Source organism: Petaurus breviceps, unplaced genomic scaffold (genome assembly GCF_028583685.1).
Source record: "Petaurus breviceps papuanus isolate PSGF00001 unplaced genomic scaffold, PetGlider_PUasm1.0 470, whole genome shotgun sequence".
In the NCBI taxonomy this organism is placed as follows: Eukaryota; Metazoa; Chordata; class Mammalia; order Diprotodontia; family Petauridae; genus Petaurus; species Petaurus breviceps.
In genome coordinates this window covers 4,562,005-4,584,051 of record NW_027186350.1, presented here as the reverse complement: position 1 = coordinate 4,584,051, position 22,047 = coordinate 4,562,005, and the positions used below count along the sequence as shown (strand labels likewise).

The 22,047-nt window shown below is 39.7% G+C and overlaps 1 protein-coding gene across 7 annotated transcripts in view; it reads right to left on the bottom strand.

The window, feature by feature from the left end:
* Nucleotides 1-3,752: 3,752 nt before the first annotated feature.
* APOLD1 (apolipoprotein L domain containing 1) overlaps nt 3,753-22,047 on the bottom strand; it is a 65,710-nt gene continuing 47,415 nt past the window's right edge. For 3 of the 7 annotated variants that reach the window (XM_069101516.1, XM_069101517.1, XM_069101518.1), the window contains 2 exons: nt 8,799-8,856; nt 3,753-7,382 (listed from right to left, as the gene is read on the bottom strand). In XM_069101516.1, the coding sequence (XP_068957617.1) occupies nt 6,629-7,378 (750 nt within the window). In that variant the 5' untranslated portion in view covers nt 7,379-7,382; nt 8,799-8,856 and the 3' untranslated portion in view covers nt 3,753-6,628. Of the gene's footprint in view, nt 7,383-8,318; nt 8,401-8,798; nt 8,857-9,173; nt 9,360-18,453; nt 18,474-22,047 lie in introns of those variants that run through there. The other 4 variants (XM_069101521.1, XM_069101519.1, XM_069101515.1 and 1 more) reach the window with 4 other exon arrangements.

Sequence of the window (22,047 nt, the reverse complement as noted above, 5' to 3'; positions counted from 1 at the left end):
CTATTGGTTAGATGAAAAATTTATTCATGATGAATATCTCATTGGGTAATGCCAGCACTTTCTAAGCACTTTCTCTTACATTTAGCCTATATCAGGGGTGGGGAATCTTTTGCCTGAGGCTACATATGGCCCTCTAGATACTCAAATGTGGCCCTTTGACCAAATCCAAATTTCACAGAACAATCCTTTATTAAGGCTCCCCACCTAGATTATATACTTGACACATCTGGCTGTGCCAAATGCAAGATCCTATAATTCTTTCTATATCTCCTTTCTTTTCCTTTCCTTCCAAACACAAAGTAAATTGATTGGCAGGGGGATGGGAAGGCATCATTCAAATCAGCACATGCAACTTATCAAGTACTTTTTGTCCAATTGGACATCAATATCTCTGCTGGTATTAATTTCATTCTATAGCATAAGTTGCTGTATTTTCTCCTTCGGTTTCCTAAATGATTCTACTGAACAGTCCTCAAAATTGAAAAACTGAAGTTTTACAGAATGCATCTCAGACCCCACGGGACTGTAGATTTTTGGACCAGGAAAATACTATAGAGATAATTGGGTCCAACTTCCCCATTTTAAAGATGAAGAAACTGAGTCTCAGAGAGGTTGTGAATTGTCCAACATGACACAATTAGAATCACATACATCTTTACAGAGTATGGTATTAGACCAGATTCATATAGTCAGAATGATAAAAGTCTAATGCCATACTCTATAAATACTGCATTAAAGCTCAGTTAACTAATTGGCATTTGAATATGTGGGTATGAATGCAGCAGTGCCTTATTTATAAGAGGAATGATCTTAAAAAATGAAAAGCCTGCATAGTCTCTGGACTCAAAGTGATGTTTAGTCATTCTTTAGTAGTGCCCAACTCTCCATGACCCCATTTGGGGTTTTCTTGGCAAAGACACTGGAGTGGTTTGCTGTTTCCTCCTCCAGCTTCTTTTACAGATGAGGAAACTGAGACAAACAGAGTTAAGTGACTGTAATGGGAATGCAAATTTGGAAGATCTTCCCTGCCCCTAGGCTAAAATGCACCTGAAGCCTGGGGAGGGAGGCTTGTTTTTCAGTAGATACTTTTTGATTGGCCAGTGGGTCAATAAGGTTGTTACATTCTCTGAGCCAAGAGAAGGCTATATAAGCCCTGATGTGTAGCTTTGTTTTGGGACTCACTTTGAGAAGTGTTCTGTGATTTGATCTGAATTCTGGGAAGCCATTGTTGAGATTCCCCCGGCTTTGAAAAACCCAGATGTTGACTGGGTATGGATGTAATGGTTGGACAGTTTGGAAATCTGTCTACTTGATCTGTTTCTGTCTTGATAATTCTGCCTGTATGCTTTGAAGTTCGGGTGCTGACCTTTTTCCCCTGAACAAGGTAAACGATATATGTCTGACTGATTAAAGTAAGCTTGTTAACCCATTTTGAGTTGCTTTCCTTTAACAAAGCAGATCCAAGAACCTGTGTGAGCAGCCACCCTGGAGACGCTGGGGTGCTTGCTGCTACAAAATGGCGTCACGAACAGGATCTGCAGAGTAAAAGGAAAGTATGGGGACTGGGATAATTGTTTGTTTCCCAGTTGTAGCCGTGATTCTGTGGAGCTGTGGAGCAGGAGAGAAGAATGGCCTGCATGCTGACTTCGCTGAGCTGAGAGCAGGAATGGTGAGCTGCCTGCATCGGGACCTAGGCAGAAGCCAGGAGCGGCTGCCGCCTGCAGGAGGAGAAGGAACCCAGGAGTTCAGAATTCAGCCACAGGAAAAGATAAGAACTGAGCAGCAAAGCAGGGGCACTGAGTGTGTTTCCTGGCTGCATCCCACAGTTTGGGACCCAGGGGGAGGATGGACTTGTGACTATGGTGGGTGGGATGAAGTGCCTTGGATCCCCAGGGACCCCACCTTGTTGGTTTTGTTGCCCAGCCCCCTCTCTGTGCTTGGAGGCAGGGGCTGGAGCTGTGTGAGGGGAAGGATACCCCTCCCCCCCCCAGAGAACTTTATTTGAACTCTTGTTTTGAATTGAGGTAATAATGCTATGTACTTTGTGTTTGTTTAAGGCCTAGTGGCCACTTTGGTAACTTTAGTTCTGTACCTTGAAAATGTGACCTAAGAGATGTTTAGTGCTAATTCAAAAGTAAATTGTCTATGCTATGGGCATGAAAGATCTTGGGGCGGAATGTAATGGGAATGCAAATTTGGAAGATCTTCCCTGCCCCTAGGCTAAAATGCACCTGAAGCCTGGGGAGGGAGGCTTGTTTTTCAGTAGATACTTTTTGATTGACCAGTGGGTCAATAAGGTTGTTACATTCTCTGAGCCAGGAGAAGGCTATATAAGCCCTGATGTGTAGCTTTGTTTTGGGACTCACTTTGAGAAGTGTCCTGTGATTTGATCTGAATTCTGGGAAGCCATTGTTGAGAGTCCCCCGGCTTTGAAAAACCCAGATGTTGACTGGGTATGGATGTAATGGTTGGACAGTTTGGAAATCTGTCTACTTGATCTGTTTCTGTCTTGATAATTCTGCCTGTATGCTTTGAAGTTCGGGTGCTGACCTTTTTCCCCTGAACAAGGTAAACGATATATGTCTGACTGATTAAAGTAAGCTTGTTAACCCATTTTGAGTTGCTTTCCTTTAACAAAGCAGATCCAAGAACCTGTATTGGCAGACACCCTGGAGACGCTGGGGTGCTTGCCGCTACAGTGACTTGCCCAGGGTCACACAACTAGCAAGTGTCTGAGGCTGGATTTGAACCCAGGAAGATGGATTTTCTTGACTCCGGGTCAGGCACTTAATCCACAAGGCCGCCTTGTTGCACTAGTTGTGCTTAGAGCACTTGTATTCAAGTGATTACACCTTTGCTGCTTACTTCCTGTATGTATTTAGATGAGTCCCTCAACCTCCCTGGGCTTCACTTTCTTCATCTATAAAATAGGGGGCTTAGATTAGATGATTACTGAAATCCCTCTTGGTTCTAGATCTATGGCCCCATGGATGGAATGCTTAATATAAGTGAGTTTTGCAGAAAATTGACATTTGCCTATTTAAGCATAAAAATTATTTCTCTTTTAAACACTCAATGAAAGTCTTTCTGAAATGCATTCTACTTTTCTCTGCCTTATGAAAGTGTACTTTACATAATCTGACCTTTTTTATAACATAAGGTCATTATTAGGAACACCATTTATGAGTAACCACAGGAGTTTTTGAAGTGCCTTTTATTAACTGGATCCAAGTTGTGGTACTCTTAATTTTCTCTCTAGTTTTACAGTTCCTGTCTGTTCCTTTGAGGTCGGACTGTCAGCTCTCACCATTACTGCTGTCAGTGAGGAATGACATGTGTCTCGTCTTGTCTTTAGCTGTTATCACTTTTAAATTTGCTGCTTGGGCTAGAATGCCAAATGTTTATTTAAAATATAATAAATTCAATTTGAGTGAAGCCTGGACAATATCCCCAAATATTCAGCTTTAATGAACTTGTCGTTATCAATTTTATTTCCTCAGAGGCCTTCTCCCCATACTCCCCGGTTCTAAAGGGGTGAAGTTCCTACAGTCTGAATCTAATGTACCCACATAGTTTGATTCACACACAGTATAATTTGCATTTTTGGAAAACAGAACAAGATACAACTTTGTTGAAACACTACAATGTAGAATCAAAGCTTAGATCTCAGCATTATGAAAGACAACAAATCCAAATGCTTTCAGTATAGAACATTAAAAAATAATCAGAGAATCACTTTGACATTCAACATGTTTGTTTTTAACAAGTTTATTTTTGAAAGATATATTTTTTCCTAACGTGCACCTTTTATCTAAGTATTTCTTTCCATTCTTCCCTCGACAACATTTCATTTTATGCCTTATTTCTGATAGGATGAAGACTTATCAAAACAACATTCTGTATATTCCCACAAAAAATATTATTGTCCCTTAGGAATTAATATTTAGCTACATTTGACCAAAGATAAATTACCTAATGCCCTAAAGAACTTCCAAATTTCAAAATAATAATTATATAGGAAAAGCTAGTGATCTTCTTTTCCTACCAAGTCCCCATTGGACTATAAACCAGAGATTCTTATTGCCTAAGCTATTAAGCTACTTATTCATTCAATAATATTTATGGAATCCCTATTGTGTACATAGCATTATTTTTTAAAAGGACATTATTTATTTAATTATTTGCTTTTTGGAGGGGGGAAGATAGGGCAATTGGGGTTAAGTGACTTGCCCAAGGTCATACAGCTAGTTTTTTTTGTGTTAAGTGTCTGAGGTCGAATTTCAACTCAGGTCCTCCTGAGTCCAGGGCCAGTGCTCTATTCACTGCACCACCTAGCTGCCCCTCTACATAGCATTATTGCAGAATAGACATTGTTCCTTTATAAACTGATCCATACAAGATGAAACTTCAAGTTAGTTTTGATGCAGTTAAAGTACTTAGTGATACTGCTTCCAACAGAGCTCAGTATAGAGTTTATTCACTGATAGAATCCCATTCTGTCTGAAACAGTGGTAAGAATGAAGCTAGGGCCAAATTTTGCCAGCACCTGTCTAAATAAGCTAAGTAAATACAGGCCCTCTCACTGGCCTAGGATGTAAGAGAAAAAAGGCAACAAGATATAAGTCAAAGTTTTCAGAAAAAATGGAAAATATACCCCAAAGCTTGGAAATTTCACTTTCTCAGGTTCACTACCATCATTGGTAGATGATTTTTTTTGTGTGGAATCCAATATTTTGGAACCTATTTCTGCTACTTGTTTACAATTATTAGAAGGGCAATTCAAGAGACTCTAAGTGTTTTCTTAAGAGTAAACTACCAAAAAAAAACAAAACAAAAAGCCCTGGATTGCCTGTACCTGTAACAAATGAAACCAAGACATATCACTACAACCTCACCAGCCACACTGTCCATCAATCACAAGACACAACTTCATAGGACACTAGGCTTTCTGAAAGTAGATGCTTGTTTCATACAGCTCCTCCTCTCAAATGATTCTTTTCTACACAGATCACATTCTCTTTCCAGGTCAAGTCTTATCTTTTGTCATGTGTACCTTAAAGGTAAACATGAATTTTAATCATTTAAATAATCAGAAATATATTACCTTACTCCTGCTAAAGGCTGCTTTTTTTTTTTAAAAAAATTTTTATTTGGTCCCTCTTTAATTTACCTTATCTACTTAACAGGAACATTGAAAAAGGAACTCCTCCCCACAGATGAAAAAGGGAGTGAGGCCACCTCAGCAACCATTTATCTATCTCCTATCCACTTTACAGAAACCACTTGGCTGCACTTTACTCTCTCAGAAATGAAGCTAGTGATGGTGGCAAACATTTCCCAAATTTGCTATTCCTGTGATTATTACAATATATCATTCTATAAAATTCAGTTATATAATAAAAAGCAATAAAATAATAAAATTTAAATAAATAAATAAAATACCTTATGTGGTGTTGAAATAAATGGTAGAAAAACTAGTTTCTCAATAAAGTTACATTCTTTGGTGTACCAGCTTCTACAACATATAGGCAATATTGCCCTCTAAAGGATAGAATGTGTCATATCCTTTAGTTAATAAAGGAATTTTAGATCAATCATTCCTTCCCCTTACACTGACCCTGGCACTTTCCCAGTTATCTCATCTTTTCCATTATCCCAAGGTATGCTGACTTCCTTTGAGCTTTTTGCCCAACATAAACAGGTAGCAGGACAGGCTTCCCCCTTGGAATGCACACTGAATATTAGAGTGATTTTCTGGGGGATCCTTGAAGTCATTAGGTCAGGATGTGTAAATTCAGTCTTACAGCCACATCCAAGTGGTCCTCTCTAAACCCAAGGTGGGAAAAATAAAGAGTCAGGTTAGTTCCAGGTACCTTCCTTGAATTCTGAACCAGAGACTTTTGTTTATTTATTTTGGGTGTGGGGAGAATGGTCATAAAGAGGAGGTGGGAGAAGCCCTCTTTGGGCTCTGTAACTGGGCTTTTGTTCTGGATCCTCTGGGGCTCCATGGAATCAAAAAGGTGGAGTGGATATTAGACCTGTCCTGCTCCCTAAGACATCTTAGGGGTCTTTCAATTACCTTGGGCTTGAAAGTGAATCCCTTGAACTGACCTGACTGAAGAAATCTCCTAGACCCTCTTTGGTTTCAATCTGCACCCCTAAGGCAGAACTGGAACCATCTTGAAAATCCAGGTAATTCTGCAGGGTGGCATTCAACAATCGGGTTATTAGAGAAGAACATTTAACTAGATTTTAGCTGGCTTTGGTGACTGGGAAACAGTTGATGTTGACAAGAAAACATTTTGCTAGCACAGAACACATTAGCATTGCCATTCACACGTGCTACTGCTATAAATGGAAAAAGACTACAGAACTAACTCCCAGTCCTTTCAGTCACAGGATATCACAGTGGTGAGAAAATAAGGGCTGTGAGGACCCACCCATTTCAAGTCACATACTCATAAAATCTCAGCGTTACACAGGATCTCAGAAATCCAATCCATACCCACATCATGCATCATTTTTACAGTAAGAAGTCAGATCTTTTTTTTTTTTCTTTCCATTCTTTGTGTACAACTACCCATCCCAATTCAGCTCCAAGGTCAATCTCTGGGGGAAAACTTTGCTCTCAAAAAATCATCCCTCTATATTTGTCCAGAGAATCCTTTGAGTCCAAACAGGGGTTTCCATGTTTGGTTTTTGCATAGAGCTGCACTCTGGATTCCAGCTGCTGACTAAATTCATCCAGGGCAGTGGTGCAGGACTCCAGGCTTTCGGCCAGCTTCTGAATCTTGGCCTTCAATACGGCCTGGCTAACCTTCGTGGCCCCCTCTGCATGCCTGGGGATGAGGAAGCCACGTGAGCCAAAGAACACGATAAAATAGACTGAATTATATAGAGCGATGGATGCCTTTTTCCCAGACTGGAGAAGTTGGAAGTCCAGACAGCCCTGCCCCCGGCAAAAGAAATCCAAGCATCCTAGTATTTCCCTCATCTGGTCCTGGCAAACTGTCGCAATGTCCTGTACCCTTCTCAGCTCTCGAGAGTTGCAAAACACCAGGGACAAGTCTGAACTGATGGTAACTGCCCCTCCTGCAGTGGCCACACCCAGCCCCACTGCTGACGCCAGAAGAGAGGTCCCTAGAGTGATGGGACTCAAGGACAGTCCCACAATGGCCGTGATGGCTCCAGCTGCACTCAGGGAACTTCCTGCGATGTTAGCCAGCAGAGACCGTTTGCGAAGCTTTTCAATCTTGCGGATGATGTCTCGGAGGCTCCGGATCTGGCCATGGAGTCTACCCCTTCTATCCAGCAGCAACACTTGGAAACGGCGAAGAGAATCCACAGCCTGGGGCTGAGGTACAATGAGTCTTTCCATGACACTGTGAATAAACCAATAAAGGATCAATGCAAAGGCGTTATGAAATGATAGGAATTGAGTCTATGATCGCTATCAGCAAAACGGTCCCCAGGTTTCGGGAAGACTGAGTTCCAGTTCCAACTCCAGTACTTCCTATATTACCACTGGGAAATCTTAGTCTCTAGGAGCCCGAGTCATCTCATATGTAAAATGGAAATAACAATGTATGGCCACAGAATAGTTATGAGGCTCAAGAGAGGAAAATGTATCTTAAAAAGCACTTCAGAAACTTTAAGATGCTATAAAAATGTCACTAATAGAGGCCATGACCCCTGAAGATCGGAGAAGGCTTTCAGGTGAGAAAACACCCTCAACCAATGCAGACAAGTGCCCTATAATTTATAGTCTTAGAAAGTTGCCTGGGGGATAGCAAATAGTTACAGGATTTAAACCTAGGTGTCTCTCACAATCAGCAGTGGGACTGGAAACCGATTTTATTGCCTCTAAGAGTGGCTCTCTTACCCACTCCACCACTCTGCCTGTAGCTGACCACGATCTTCCTCCTCTTCAGCCTTACTTTCAAACTTGGGTTCTATGCTAAGCTTATTCACTAACCACACAAATACTTTAACCATGGGCAAGTCACTTTAAGGGTATGAGGATCTTATTTTCTTCACAAGTAAATGGGAATAACACTATCTCCCACTCACCCTATAGGGAAAATGAAAAATAAATTGTATTATAGGTTTAAGGAGATTGACTAGGGTTAAAGGGAAATATAGGAGGAACAAAAAGTAGTCTTCTCCTTTTGGATCCCCTTTAGAATCTCCTTCCACTCCTAGATCCTGAGTATTTGACTCATTTGGGGTCAACTAAAAGGTTTTGGGTGGGTTCCCCAAGAGTACTTTTTATCTCAGAATTCAACATAAAAATATAGTAATTTTTTTGTTTCACTTACTCTTATCATACATAGTCAAGATTCCTCAGTTCTCCCTCAGTAGCATCTCTTTCCTAGTCATTTCAGCTCTGTGATGAGAGATCTGAAATATTTACCGAGTTATCTCTTTCCTTTTTTTTGTTTTACTAAAAACTAAAGCTTCATGGAGAGCTATGAAAATTAACAGGATGGCAATAGCAGAAATACAAGATAAAAACAAAATAATACAAAATAAAACCAAAAATAACAAATAGTCATTAGCATGGACAAGGCAGAGCAAATTGTAGATGCTTTCAGCAAGGAAAGCTTACTTCCTACTGTAATCAATGATTCTCACCTCAGTATATATAGGTCTGATTTCTTAGTCAGTCAACAATCAATAAGCATTTATTAAGTGCCTTAAGAAGAACTTCTCAAAGGTGAAGAATACATAGGAGAGGCAGGACATTTTAATTATAACATAATTAAAGTTTTTAAATAGCCCCCCTACTTTTAACTTACCAAAGCCTTTTCCCTTACAGCTTCTTCTTTTAATCTTCTTTTAATTCTCACTATAACCCTGTAAGGCAGATAGTATAAGTAAATTTTCTCTCCACTTAGAAGATAAGGAAACAAGTATAGAGCAGTTAAGTGACCCATCCAAAGGCACCCAGCTAATAATTAATAGAGCTGGGACTGGAATTCTCATCGCTAGTTATATTCCCTATCCATTGTATCACAAGTTAGCCTTCTATTCCCAGGGAAATGCCTCAATAAGACCATCAAAAGAAAGAAAAACTCACATACACAATGTTCAGGGACATAATCTCAATATTTACAGAGCCCCAAAGGCTATTTTTTTTTCTTTAAAGATAGCACTTTGGGCTTCCAACTTACCCTTTCTTCACTTCTGGGTGCCTCCAAAAAGGAAAAATCTTGGGCTGTTTCTGGATGAGTATATTTTATAGTTAGGAAGGACCAATAGCTACCCTGGGAAAACGTTGCCTCATTCCAGGACTATGCCATTTCCTGCCTCTGGCCCCATGCTGCCTTAGTCCTGAAGGATGTGACATACGGGAAAATGACCTGCTAGCTGTGCAGCCCAGCACAGCACATCCCGTGTTGAGGAAATGAACATTGTGTATTTGCTTTCCCAAGAGTGCAGGAAAAAGAACCGCAGGTTCTTCTCCAACTTGAAACAAGTGTTGTCATCATTCCAGGGGGAGACCCTGCCTTTCCTATCCTGGGAATAGCTGGTGACATCATCGAAGAGGACATCAAAAGTGCCAGCTGACCAATTACAGAGCTTCTAAAGAAACATTTCCTAACGACTCTTAAAAAGGAGAAAAAAATTTTGCATTAAATATTCATCTCCCATGTAAAGTGACATATTTTTAAAAATCAAACTGTGAGTGCTTAAACATACATACAGCCCATAAGATAGGATGAGAAGTGGCTACCTTCACAGGAAGGGTTGAGGGTACCACCAGCTGGGAAAGAGACATTAGAGGGCTTGGAAAGGGCAAATAACAGAGCAAATGCGTCAGAAAAATCAACTGGGTCATGTCACATAAGGAGCTAATTATAGACTTCAGCAGCAAGGGTTTGGCTTCATATTTTAACTAGAACTTAGAATTGTAGCCCAAAGGGGAATCAAACAAATAGGCTTTATCTACTCATGTAAAGTGAAGGGGAAGCTTTTACCACATAAGACCCTCAAAACAATTGTGTGGAAAGTATGTTGAGAGTGGACTCTGCCATAGGCTAAGTCAACTGAGGAATAGTTTTTATTAGCTTGAGTAATATCAAATTATAACTGCCAGTTTTGCATTGTCTTCAGTGCTAGGGTACCTGAATCAGACCGATCTAAGGTGGGGAAGTAGTTGACAAGAAAGATTTCAATAAGTTTAGCTTCTTAGCTGTGGTGGTCCAAGGTTTTTCCCTCCTGTCTTTGTTACTGTTGTGTGTGGTTTCTTTAGAAAGGATAGTCAGTAGAGGCTGGTGTAATGGGGCAGGAAAAAAAAAAAGAAAACAAATTCTTGTTAAGTGAAAAATAAGTATTAAAAAGAAAGTTGGTATGGAATTTGTTTCCTGAAGATCTATTTGGTTCAAGGAGGGATTGTATAATGTCTTGGCAACTAGGACAAAGAATATATCCAAGTTTAGATCTGAGTAGCAATGATATCTGTTGAAGATTCAGCAATAAATGTTTTGTGACTGCCATGGAATACTATTGTACTATAAGAAATGACATATAGGATTCTTTCAGAAACACATGGAAAGACTGCTATGAAGTGATGCAAAGTGAAGTGAACAAAAACAGTAAAGCATTGTGCCTAGCAAAAGTAATATTGTATGATGATCAATTATAAGTGACTTAGCTATTCTCCTATTGCTAGAGAATAGGCATCTTCTTGAAAAACTATGACAATATGTATAGACCTCAAAACCAAAAGAGCTAAAGCTATACAATTCAAAAAGGAATATTATTTACAATGTGATTCATTTGAAAAAGATCTGGAGGGTTTAGTGGAATTCAAGCTCAGTGTGAGTCACTAGTGTCATATGGCAGCCAAGAAAGCCCATGAAGTCTTAGGATGCATTAAGAGAGTCAAGGTGTGCAGAAATAGGGAAATAACAAAATTTTGAGATTAGGGCAGAACCAAGAGGGCACAGTATCAGAAGTGCAATAAAGCTCCACACTTATCTAGAAAATCCACCAGACCACATTCTTATTTAGAAATTCTTCCCCCCGAAAAAAAAATCACAGTGAGTCATTTTTCCCATCCACATTGGCATAAGGAGACAGACACAAAGATCTGCAGACAGGGGACAGGGTCTAATTAAGAACAGCAGCATAGAATATTCCAGCCCAAGGAGAGGCTATAGACTCCTCATCCCACTCCAGAAACTACCTCACAGGGCTTCTGTGAGGATCATAAGAGATAATATCTGTAAAGCACTTATTACAGTGCCCAGTGCATACTTGTTCCCCCCCTCACTCCTAAAACCAGCAAAAAGTATCTCAAGCTCAAATAGAATGAAGAAATAGGCACCAAATGGCGGCTCTGTTGCTCACTACCCAGGTCTAGGCTATAGATTCAGGGCTGGTTGAGGAGGGGTCCTACAGCTAGAGCTGGTGGTCCAGGGTGAGAAGCAAGTTGAGAACCTGAGCAGTGTACCAAATAAGAAACAAGTTCAAAAGAAAGAAGTAGCTATGTGGTTTTGATCCCAGAAGCAGAATGAAGTAGCAGCTCTAGCCTACAATTCAGTATGAAGCCTACAATGGAATAAAGTATGAATCCCGGAAAAATGGGAAGCCTGTAGTTCTGTCACTCTTGAACCAGTATCTTTCTGGATGATCAAGAGTGTCTAAGTTCAGCAGCAGTCTACTTGAACTACAACCAGGGGTAATCACACAGGTGTATTCTTCATACACAAACCCAATTTAGGAACTTGCAGATATCAGGCCAGTGGGGTAGTGATCAAACTTTGCTCTGGATTAGATCACTTTGGAAGCATTGAAAGTTTGCGAGTTCCTGGCCTATGCTGTATATTTCCAATACGATACCCATAGCAGCCTCTATGAATATGCATGCATATTTGTAGCAGCAAGCAACACAGCATACCCAAGGTGACTGCCAACAAAAGTTCTTAGATCTGCTTTTCTAAAGGAAAGCAACTCAAACTGGGTTAACAATCTTGCTTTAATCAAACATATATCATTTGCCTAGTTCAGGGGAAAAAGGTCAACACCCCGAACTTCAGAGAATATAGAGATTACAAGCAGACAAAAAAATACAGAGAAACAGATCAGCAGACAGGCTTCCAGCTGTCTGACCATTACATCCATACCTAGTCAGTTACCAGAGAGGGAAGAACCAACATCTGGGTTTTCAAAGCTGATCTGGGTTTTCAAAGCTGGGGGGTTCAAAGGCTGCCCAGAATTTCATCTGGTCAAGTCACACAACACTTCTCAAAGTGAGCCCCAAAGCAAAACCTCACATCAGAGTATATATAGCCTTCTCCTGGCTCAGAGAATGTCACAACCCTCTTGACCCACTGCCCAATCACAAAGTAACAAGGTTTGGGCATTTCTGAAAAACAAGCCTCCCACCACAGGCTTCATGTGACCACATTCAGCCTATTAGGGGGCAGAGTATATTTTCAAATCAGGGAAGGTTCTCAGAGTCACTAAAGACTATCAAGAGGCCTAAGGGAAGGGAACATCTTAAATTCCCATTCCCATAACAATATTTCCAGGGCAAATTCACAAAATATAAATAACTCTCTTCCTAGATGGCAAAACCAAAATATTTATTCAGATACCAGAAAGCAAATTCTACTATGGTAACAAAAAAAGTTTATACAAATCACCAATCCTGGGAACACCAACATCCCCAAGCCTTCTCTCCATTAGTCTTCCCCACAAACAAGCTCCCCTAAACAAAGTTCCTCCTTCTCTTACTCATGCTAGCAGCTCTGCCTCAGCTCCACCTATTCGGCAAGCTCCTCCCTCCATAGGCTCCATGTGACTCAGGCTTCAAGTGAATCCAGCTCCATCACAGCAGTCAGCTGGGCCCAAGCTCAAAGCAGGTCTATTAATGGGGAAAGATCTTCCCATTCCATTAACATTACAAGCTGTTCCTGATATCCTGGAATAATTAACATTCACTACCCTAAGAAAGAGGCAGCAGGACTAGTCCTGAAGTATAAAGTTAGCAAGTAGGCCAGAAAAAAAGAGAGGGAAAAAAAAATAATTCTATCATGAAAAGCTAATATGGTGACAGTGACACTCAAGACACAAACCCAGAAGAAGAGAATAATTTCAAAACATCTATAAGTAAATCCTCAAAGGAAAGCATATCTTGTCCAGAAGTTCAAATAGAATTCCTTCAAGAGATAAGACAAGAGTTTTTTGAAAGTTTTTACATCTTTAAAAAAATAATTAATTATTTATTTATTATAAAGCAATCGGGGTTAAGTAACTTGCTCAAGCTTACACGGCCAGTTATTTCTGGGTGTTGTGCTGAGTGTCTGAGCCCGGGATTCAATCTCCAGGTCATCCTGACACTGGAGCCAGTGCTCTTACTCACTGAGCCACCTGGCTGCCCCAAGTTTTTACATTTTTTAAAAAATAAATGACATGAGAATACTATAGGAAAAATTTGGAGAAGAAATTAAAGCTAGGAAGAAAGAATTGGACAGGGAATTAACAGCTTACAAAAAAGGTACAAAACCTTACCCAAGCAAAGCAACAAATTCCTTGAAAATTAGGATGAAGGGGCGGCCAGGTAGCACAGTGAGTAAGAGCACTGGCCCCAGTGTTGGGATGACCTGGGGATCGAATCCGGGCTCAGACACTTAGCACCCACCCAGAAATAACTAGCTGTGTAACCTTGAGCAAGTTACTTAACCCCAACTGCTTAACAAAAAAAGAAAAAAAAGGAAATTAGGATGAACTAAGTAATAGTAACTAACATTTGCATAGTGCTTACAGGTATTGTAAAGTGCTTTACAAATATTATCTTGTTCATTTTTCTGGCCCAAAACAACTTAGAAGATCAGAAGGAAAAATCTGTGACACTGGAATGGGGGTTAGCCCAGGAGCACAGAGCACTGGAAACATCAACTATGGTCCTTGGAGCCTATGACAAAGCAGCAGCAGCCTCAGGAACTCAGAAACTATAGGGACCTCTGTGTGGGCATTAGGTACAAGACCAGGTACCACTTGGCATCTCCCTTGCCCATTACCCAGTTCCATGTCACAGTTCCAGAGGGGAGAGGAGAGAGATAGAGAAGGGGGAGGGGGTGACTCTAGTTCCTGGTAGCAATTCTAGGGTAGAGAGATGAGCACTTGTGCTTGCTGTGACGAGTGGGCAGGAGCCCTTCTTAGTTAAGGATCAGAGTGAAGAGGAGAGAAGTGACCACATCTTTTCCCAGATCATACCACCTGAAAAACATTGAAAACTTACAGACCCCACCACCACCACTACCACCACCGAACTACTTGTGATAACAGCAGGATGAAAAATCCTGAAGCTTGAGACAATCCTTCTGTCCCCAGCAGAGGTGAGTACAGCCTTACTCTTACTCTCACATAAAGTTCAAAATTGAGAAATATATTGGGAAAATGAGTTAACAATAAAAAAAGAACTTGACACCCTACCCCCCAACAAAGCTACTACTGTGACAGGGAAGCTCAAGACACAAACTCAGAAGAAGACTACAATGTGAAAACATCTACAAGCACTGCCTCAAAGAAAATTGCAGATTAGATACAAGCCCAAAAAGAATCCTTAGAAGAGTTAAAGAAAGTGGTAAAAATGAACAAATATTATATCATTTTATCCTCACAACAATCCCTTAAGGTAGGTGCTATTATTATCTCCATTTTACAGATGAAGAAAATGAAGCAAATACAAGTTAAGCAACTTGCCCAGGATTATGTAACTAGTAATTGTCCAATGCTGGATTTGAATTTAGATCTACCTGATTCTAGGTCTAGCACTCTATCCATTGTACCAACTACTTATCTCTGAAGTTAGTGACTCCATAAGATAACAAGAAATATTAAAAACAAAGCCAAAGTTTGAGGAGGGGGTGGAGAAGAAAATGTAAGGTATCTCATATTTTAGAGGACTAATGATGAAACATGGTACCCACCTGCTGATAACTGAAGGACTCAGTGCAGAATGAGAGATAGAGCAGAGATACAAAAAGATAGAAACAGAAGGAAGGAGGGAGCTAAGGAAAGAGAGAGAGGGAGAGAGAAGAAGAAGAATAATATATATCAATCCTGTCAAACCAACTACAATGATTCATCCAAGAAAACATTCATCATAACCAAACTGGATTTATATCAAGGATACAAGAATGGTTCAATAATAGATAAACAATAGCATAATTAATCACATTAAAAACAACATATTCAAAACTACATACATATCTGAATAGGTGCAGGAAAAGTCTTTGAAAAGTACAATGGACAATTATGATATTTAAAAATATCTATAAAGTATAAACTGAGGGACTTTAATAAAAAAAATGTATCTATCTAAAACCAAAAGCAAACACCATAGACAATGGTAACATACTAGAAACTTTCCCAATAACTATAGGGATAAAGCAAGGGTGCCCATTCTTTCCATTATTATTTTACATAGTTCTGGAAATGCTGGCAATAGCAGTAAGACTAGATGAAGAAATTAAAAGCATAAAAACTGATACAGAGATAAAACTGTCTCTATTTGTTTATGACACAATGGTTTACTTAGAAAAAGTAAAGGAATCAGTTTACTTAGGAATAATTGAGACAATAGCTAGGGCAGAGTTGCAAACTACAAAATAAACCCTCAGAAAGCAACAGCATATAATCACAATAAAATTCAAGAAGCAATAATAGAAAAGGAAATTCCATTCCAAATAATTAAGTAATGCATAAAATATTTGGGGACCGATCAACTAAAGCACACAAAATATTTGTATAGATTCAACTACAAAGTACTCCTTAAAGAAATACAGAGCAACTTGAATTGTTGGAAGAATGTGCTCGTGGTTGGGCTGTCATTATAATAAAAATCATAACGCTACCAAATTAATTTATATTTTCAATACCTATACCAATCAAATTGTCAAAAGGATACTTTTCAGAAAATGATAACATAGTGACAAAACTAATTTGTGTTAGTGGGAACTTTGGAGTATGCCCAGATCACCCAACATGTAGGGCTCTAAGAGAGCTTACCTGGGCAAGCCCAAATCTCCTAAGAATGAGGCACTCTTTGTCCTCTATCACATGGGTAGGTGTACACACTTGGATGGGTTATGCAGCCAGAAAAGCTGTCTTTAAAACTGAGATGGTTGTTGTTGCTGCTACTGCTTTTTCTACCTCTTGCTCTTTCTTGCAGGCATCTTTCTGCTGCTTCCAGAAGGTGGCATCACAGCGCTGGAGTCATTAACTGATCCAGTAAGAGGAGAAAGACTGTATTCCTTTGCTCTCCCTCTCTTTTACCTGACTCCAAAAAATAAGTCTGTGGGAGTTTAATTTTATTCTGTTTGGTTTGTCCTGTTTCAAGTATATTCAGTGACCCTCAACTTAGAGCCATAGAGACCTTGAAGCCAAAATTCCCAGCAGGATGAGACAGCCAACCAACCTGGCAGGGATGACCAGTGGGATCAGAGTGCCTGGGACTTGTATCCAAGGCGGGTTTTGGTTTTGAAAGAAGGGCTATGCTATATAGGAACTGAGCTAAGCAATGGAACCTAATTCTCTCACTCTCTCTAAAGACAGAAGTAGAATAAGGAAGGGGAATTATGTCTCCTACATATTGGCAAAGTAAATTTATATATGTGACTACACTTTTTGAAGTAAGGTATTAGCTTTGTAAAATGCTAATTCAACTGTTAGTGGCTAAATGGAACTGGAGTACAGGGGATCCCTATATACTTGAATGAATCATTATCAGTAGAGGATAGAGCCATTTGCAGGGTCTAGATACCCTAAACCCCTTAAGGGTACCAGAACACCCTAGGGGTGGGGTATAATTTAATCTACATGGCTTTCCAGGGAATGAGGGTAAGGGTAGTCATTGCTACATTTGGAAGGGAAAAAAAGATCTAAAATGTCAGGGCAAACAATGAAAAAAGAGTAGGAATAAAGGGGGAATATAATTTCTAGACCTCAAACTATGTTATAAAGAATCAGTTATCAAAACCATCTGATACTGGTTAAAGAAACTGAGGTAGATCAATGGAACAGACCAGACAAGAAGAATCAGGAATAAAGGAACCTGACAAAGCAGAAAACATAACCTATTTAGAAAAAACCTTTTTTAATTGTTTAGAAAATCAGAAAGAAATCTGTCAGAAATTAGGCTTGGGCCAACACCTTACACCATATTATACATAAACTCTAAATGGATCTATGCCCTTAATATTAAAATCACATTTAAAAAAATACAGGTTGGAGACAATTTTTTTTTTTTGCTTTTTGGAGGGCAATTGGGGTTAAGTGGCTTGTCGAAGGTCACACAGCTAGTTTTTGTGTTAAGTGTCTGAGGCTGGATTTGAACTCAGGTCCTCCTGATTCCAGGGCCAGTGCTCTATTCACTGTGCTATCTAGCCACCCTGGAGACAAATTCTTAATGCAACAAAGGATAGAGACAATTACAAAGATTAAATGATCACTTTAGTTACATGAAACTGAAAAGCTTCTGAACAAACACTCATATTATTTATTACCTATGCATATATCCTAGCTTTTTAGATTAGCTAGCTATCTTCTATGAAAAAGGCTCTCAAGACAGAACATAGGACTGCTGAATTAGTGGTGATAGAGTGTTAGTAGTGATAGCTTTGAGGGGCATAAGGGGAAGAAGACAGAACACAGGACATTTTATATTTGGATTTACATAGTGTAGTCCTTGGGGTAGCCAGGTGACAACATATCAGTACTGAGTGACCAAAGTGAAGTAGATCACCAAAAGAGAAAGGAAGGAACAAAAAGGAAGGAAGGAAGGCATCTGATATAACTTGTGGTCTTCACAATCTTAATTCTAGGTGGTCCTTGAAATGAGCCTTTTGTTTTCTTCCTCCTAAATTCTTTGGAATGTTCTTCTATTGTTCTAAACTAATATTAAACTTCCCATGAATTTCTCATTTTCAAAATTTTACAAGGACTTGAGGAATCAGGACTTAGGAGAAAATTCCAGGACTTAAGTACCTAAAATATTTACTTAATCCAATACTAAATAGTCTTTAAAACCAACCTAAAGAACTAATCCAAATTCAACCATAATCAAGTTTTACTGTCTCTTAATTTTGTCCTTTCACATTACATATTCAGTCTTCCTCAGTGCCTTTCCTCAGTCTATCCTCTCCTATGGTACTTCCATCTTTCCCTCCCCAGTCTCACCTCCCTCCCATCTCTATGTCTATCCAAATCCTATCATTTCTTCAAGGATCAGCTCAATTTCCAAATCCCCAATGAAATCTACACTGGCTGCTTCATGCCTCGTGGCTCTTTATCTTCTCTGTACTCCTTTAGCCCTGATATGCTTTGCCAAACAATTTATCATTTCATTACATACTAGTTTATACTGTTTCACATGCATGAGTTTTGTCTCCCCAGCAAGGTCATAAATTCCTCTACAGCCTGGTCACTTCTCTTACGTACCTAACGCAGACAGCTCGAAATAGATCAGCGTGTTGTGTCAAAGCTCAAACAAACTGGAAAGGTCTGACATGTACAAAAATGTGGATGGCTGTTCTTTCTGTAGTGGAAAAAAAACAACAGAAAATAGAGAGAGGCTCATCGACTGAACGCCGACTGTGGCACAAAAATCTGACAAAATGCTACTGTAGTGTAAGAAAAGAGGAAATAGATGATTCCCTGGAGACACTGAAAGTCTTCCACAGACTGAAACAAAGTGAAATAAGCAGAACTAGAAGAACCATTTAGACCATCGCGTCAATATTATAAAAATGAACCATGATGAAGACTTTTATAAACTGATAAAAAAAAACAGAACAATTTACATAGCAACAACATTTCTAGGACAACTTCAAAAGTTGTGAAAACTGTGATCACACATTCATTATCCATAATTACAGAGATCTGATAATGAAACATGCTCTTTACCTCCTGACAGAGAAGTCGTGGATTTGAAGTACAAAATGAGATAGAGTTTTGTATGCAGCCATTGACAGAATTTGTTTTGCTAGACTATGCATATTTATTATAAGAAATTTGCCTTTCTCTTCTTTTTTTTTTCAATGGGGGTGGAGTCGGAGGGAAAGAAAATAGATTTCTATTAACTAAAAAAAAATTTTAGCGGCATGCTACATACATGGAATGTTTTATGCACTTTTACATAAGGTCACTATGTAGTCAGGTTTGTTTTATTGTTTTACCTCATTTAAAAATACCTCTCACACAGTAGGAGTAATCTGGAAATGTCTGTAATATAAAAACAAAATATGGCAGTAAAATGCTTTATAAAAAAAGAATCATGAGGATTATTTAAGCAAACCATTCATTTTATAGATGGGGAAACTGAGATTCAGATATATAAAGTGACTTCCCCAAGATTACACAGTCAATTGACAAATCTCCTGCCTCCTAGAACAATGTCCTTCCTAGCACACCATGCTACATTTACAAATGTAAACTTTCTCCAGGGGATATGCTGTTCTCAGCAGTATAAAGATGAACAATGTTTTAAAGAAGTAACTGAGGCATGTAAAATAAAGCCAATGTACTGATCTCCTCTAACCCTTTACTTCTTTCTATATCTTTGTATACTACAAAGAACTTACAACTCAGCATCTCTAACAATTAATCCCCAAGCCTTTTTTTAGAGACTTCCAGGGATGGTGAGCCTACACTATCCCATGGCAGCCCACTCCCTTATTGGAAAACTCTAATTATTAGGAAGTTTTTCTTTTCAGCAAATCAAAGTCTCTGACTGCATCTTCTCCCATCTGAGGCCAAACAGAACATGCTAATAAGCTATCTTTATATACTTGGAAAGCAGCCATGTGCAAATACATGAAGACAGATATCATGTCCCCCCTGCTCTGGTGAATGGAGCCCTGCCCACAAGCTTCCACGGAAGAATCCAATGGCTCCCTTGGGGAGAAGGTCATTTTGTCCCAGCTGTTCCCAGTTTGGGTCCAGGGGGTAATGAAATCTGGCAGCCACACAAAGTTTGGGACACAAACAAAAAAAGCAGAAGAGGAGAGCAGTTGGGAAGATTGAGAAACAGGGCAGAGACTGTTTAATGGAGTGGAAAGCCATTTGGGTGACTCAGATGGCCAGCATCATCATGGGACTGCAACAACCCAACTGGAGAAAAGACCAGATTGGCAATAAATCCCACCTCTTCTCCTCCACCTCTACTTCTCCCCCACCCTCACCTTCAACAGCACAGCACAGTGGCTATTTTCTCCTTGCCTTTTTCTTCCCTCTATATCTTTACATGGTGCTGAAAAACACAACTATATCCCATTTTGCTATCCACCACACCAGTGTTAAAACCACTGTTAGTTGTTTTTGTTACACCTAATTCTCTTTTTATAAATTAGTTTATTCTCAATATTTGGTGCCATGAAATCAGACTGTACAAGAAAAGATGTCCCTCAGAGGTTCTGGATTTCACAAACTATTTAATATTATTAAACTATTTATGCCTTGATGCTAAAATTCTGGGTTAAGATATCCCTGGGGTCAAAGTTTAGCTTTATGAATGATATTATAAACTCTTGTAAAGCAAAACCCTAAAAGTTGGATGGGAGGTACAACTGGATTTCCCCTGAAAGAAGGAGCCACTGGAGCATGATGCCACTGAGGAAGTGAGCTGAAGGCAGGAGGCTAAGGAAATTGAAGGCAGCACAGACCCTCAGATCACACAGTGACACCCAGCCTGACATAAACATTCCCAGTTCCTTCCATATGTGTTCATTCTGTCCAGCTCTTCATGACCCTGTAAATCATAGCACACAGGTTTATGAGGTTTTCTTGGCAGAGATATTGGAGTGGTTTGCCATGTTCTTCTTTAATGGATTAAGGCAAACGAAAAAAAAAAATTAAAATTACTTGCCCAAGGTCACACAACCAGTTTAAGTATCTGATGCCAGATTTGAATTCAGGTACTCCTGACAGCAGGCTTATTCTATCCAGGGAGGCATCTAGCTCCCTTCAACTCAACCCTTATGTAATAAGATCTGATGCATGCCCAGACTACCTGAAATGGAGGTATTCATGTAGGAGGCACCAGAAACCTGTTTCTGTGACACAAGAGACTTGACACATGCATGGACATTCTGCATTGGACTACCATGTGGTTAGAAGCACCCCCTTTTCACTGGATGTGTAACCACAGCTGGATTCATTTTTAAAACTACTTAATGGAGACAGTCTCGCTCTTTTCTGTCTTCATCCAGGGGTGAAGGAAACTCACTGCAGGAACATACCATGTAGCAATCTGGGGAAGAGTCCAAGGGACACCACCATTTCTTAAGCCATATGTCTGAGAAATGGGCTTGAGGTTTGAGTCCAGTTTTTTTTTCTGTTTTAGGGAATGGAGTCACTGACCAAGGAGCTTGAGCCATAGAGTGTCAATGGAGCTCAGAATTCCAGGCCAGATGTTGCAACCAGCCTAGCAGGAAAGTCCTGAGAAGCCAGGATCCTGGGATGTAAGAGAAGGGGGTGGAGTTGTTGGACTTGGAACATGCCAAGATTAATGCTGTGTAAGATCTGCACAGAACTGTGAACCCAATCCCCCCTCCCCTCTCCAGAGATCAAGATGGTACAGGGGTATTATGCCCCCCCAAGGTATAAAGGAAAATGTTTGTATGTTTGCTCTTGCTTCATCTTTGAAATTTAAACAAAATTAGGGTGCTTGGACTCCTAAATTGGGGGGAATATAATGAGGAGGGGGTGATTGAGACAATGGAAGAGATGAGTGACACTCTTGACCCCCTAAGAGTACTGGAAAACTCTGGGGAAGAGGTGAAATGTAAAATACCTGGCCCTTAGAGAGTAGAGTCACAGCTCACTCACTGTTATACTTATAAGATCCTTTATCATCATGGATACTTATTTTGAGCTCCTATAGAATTGATTATCTATATCATTCAGTAAATGCAATTTTAGCACGATTCTATGTGGTGAAGCCCGAATTGTTATTCAACTGTTTCATGTGTGTGAATCTTATCTTCTCAGTTCAACTGTTAGATTTAAGAGGATAAATGCCAAGTCTTATATTTC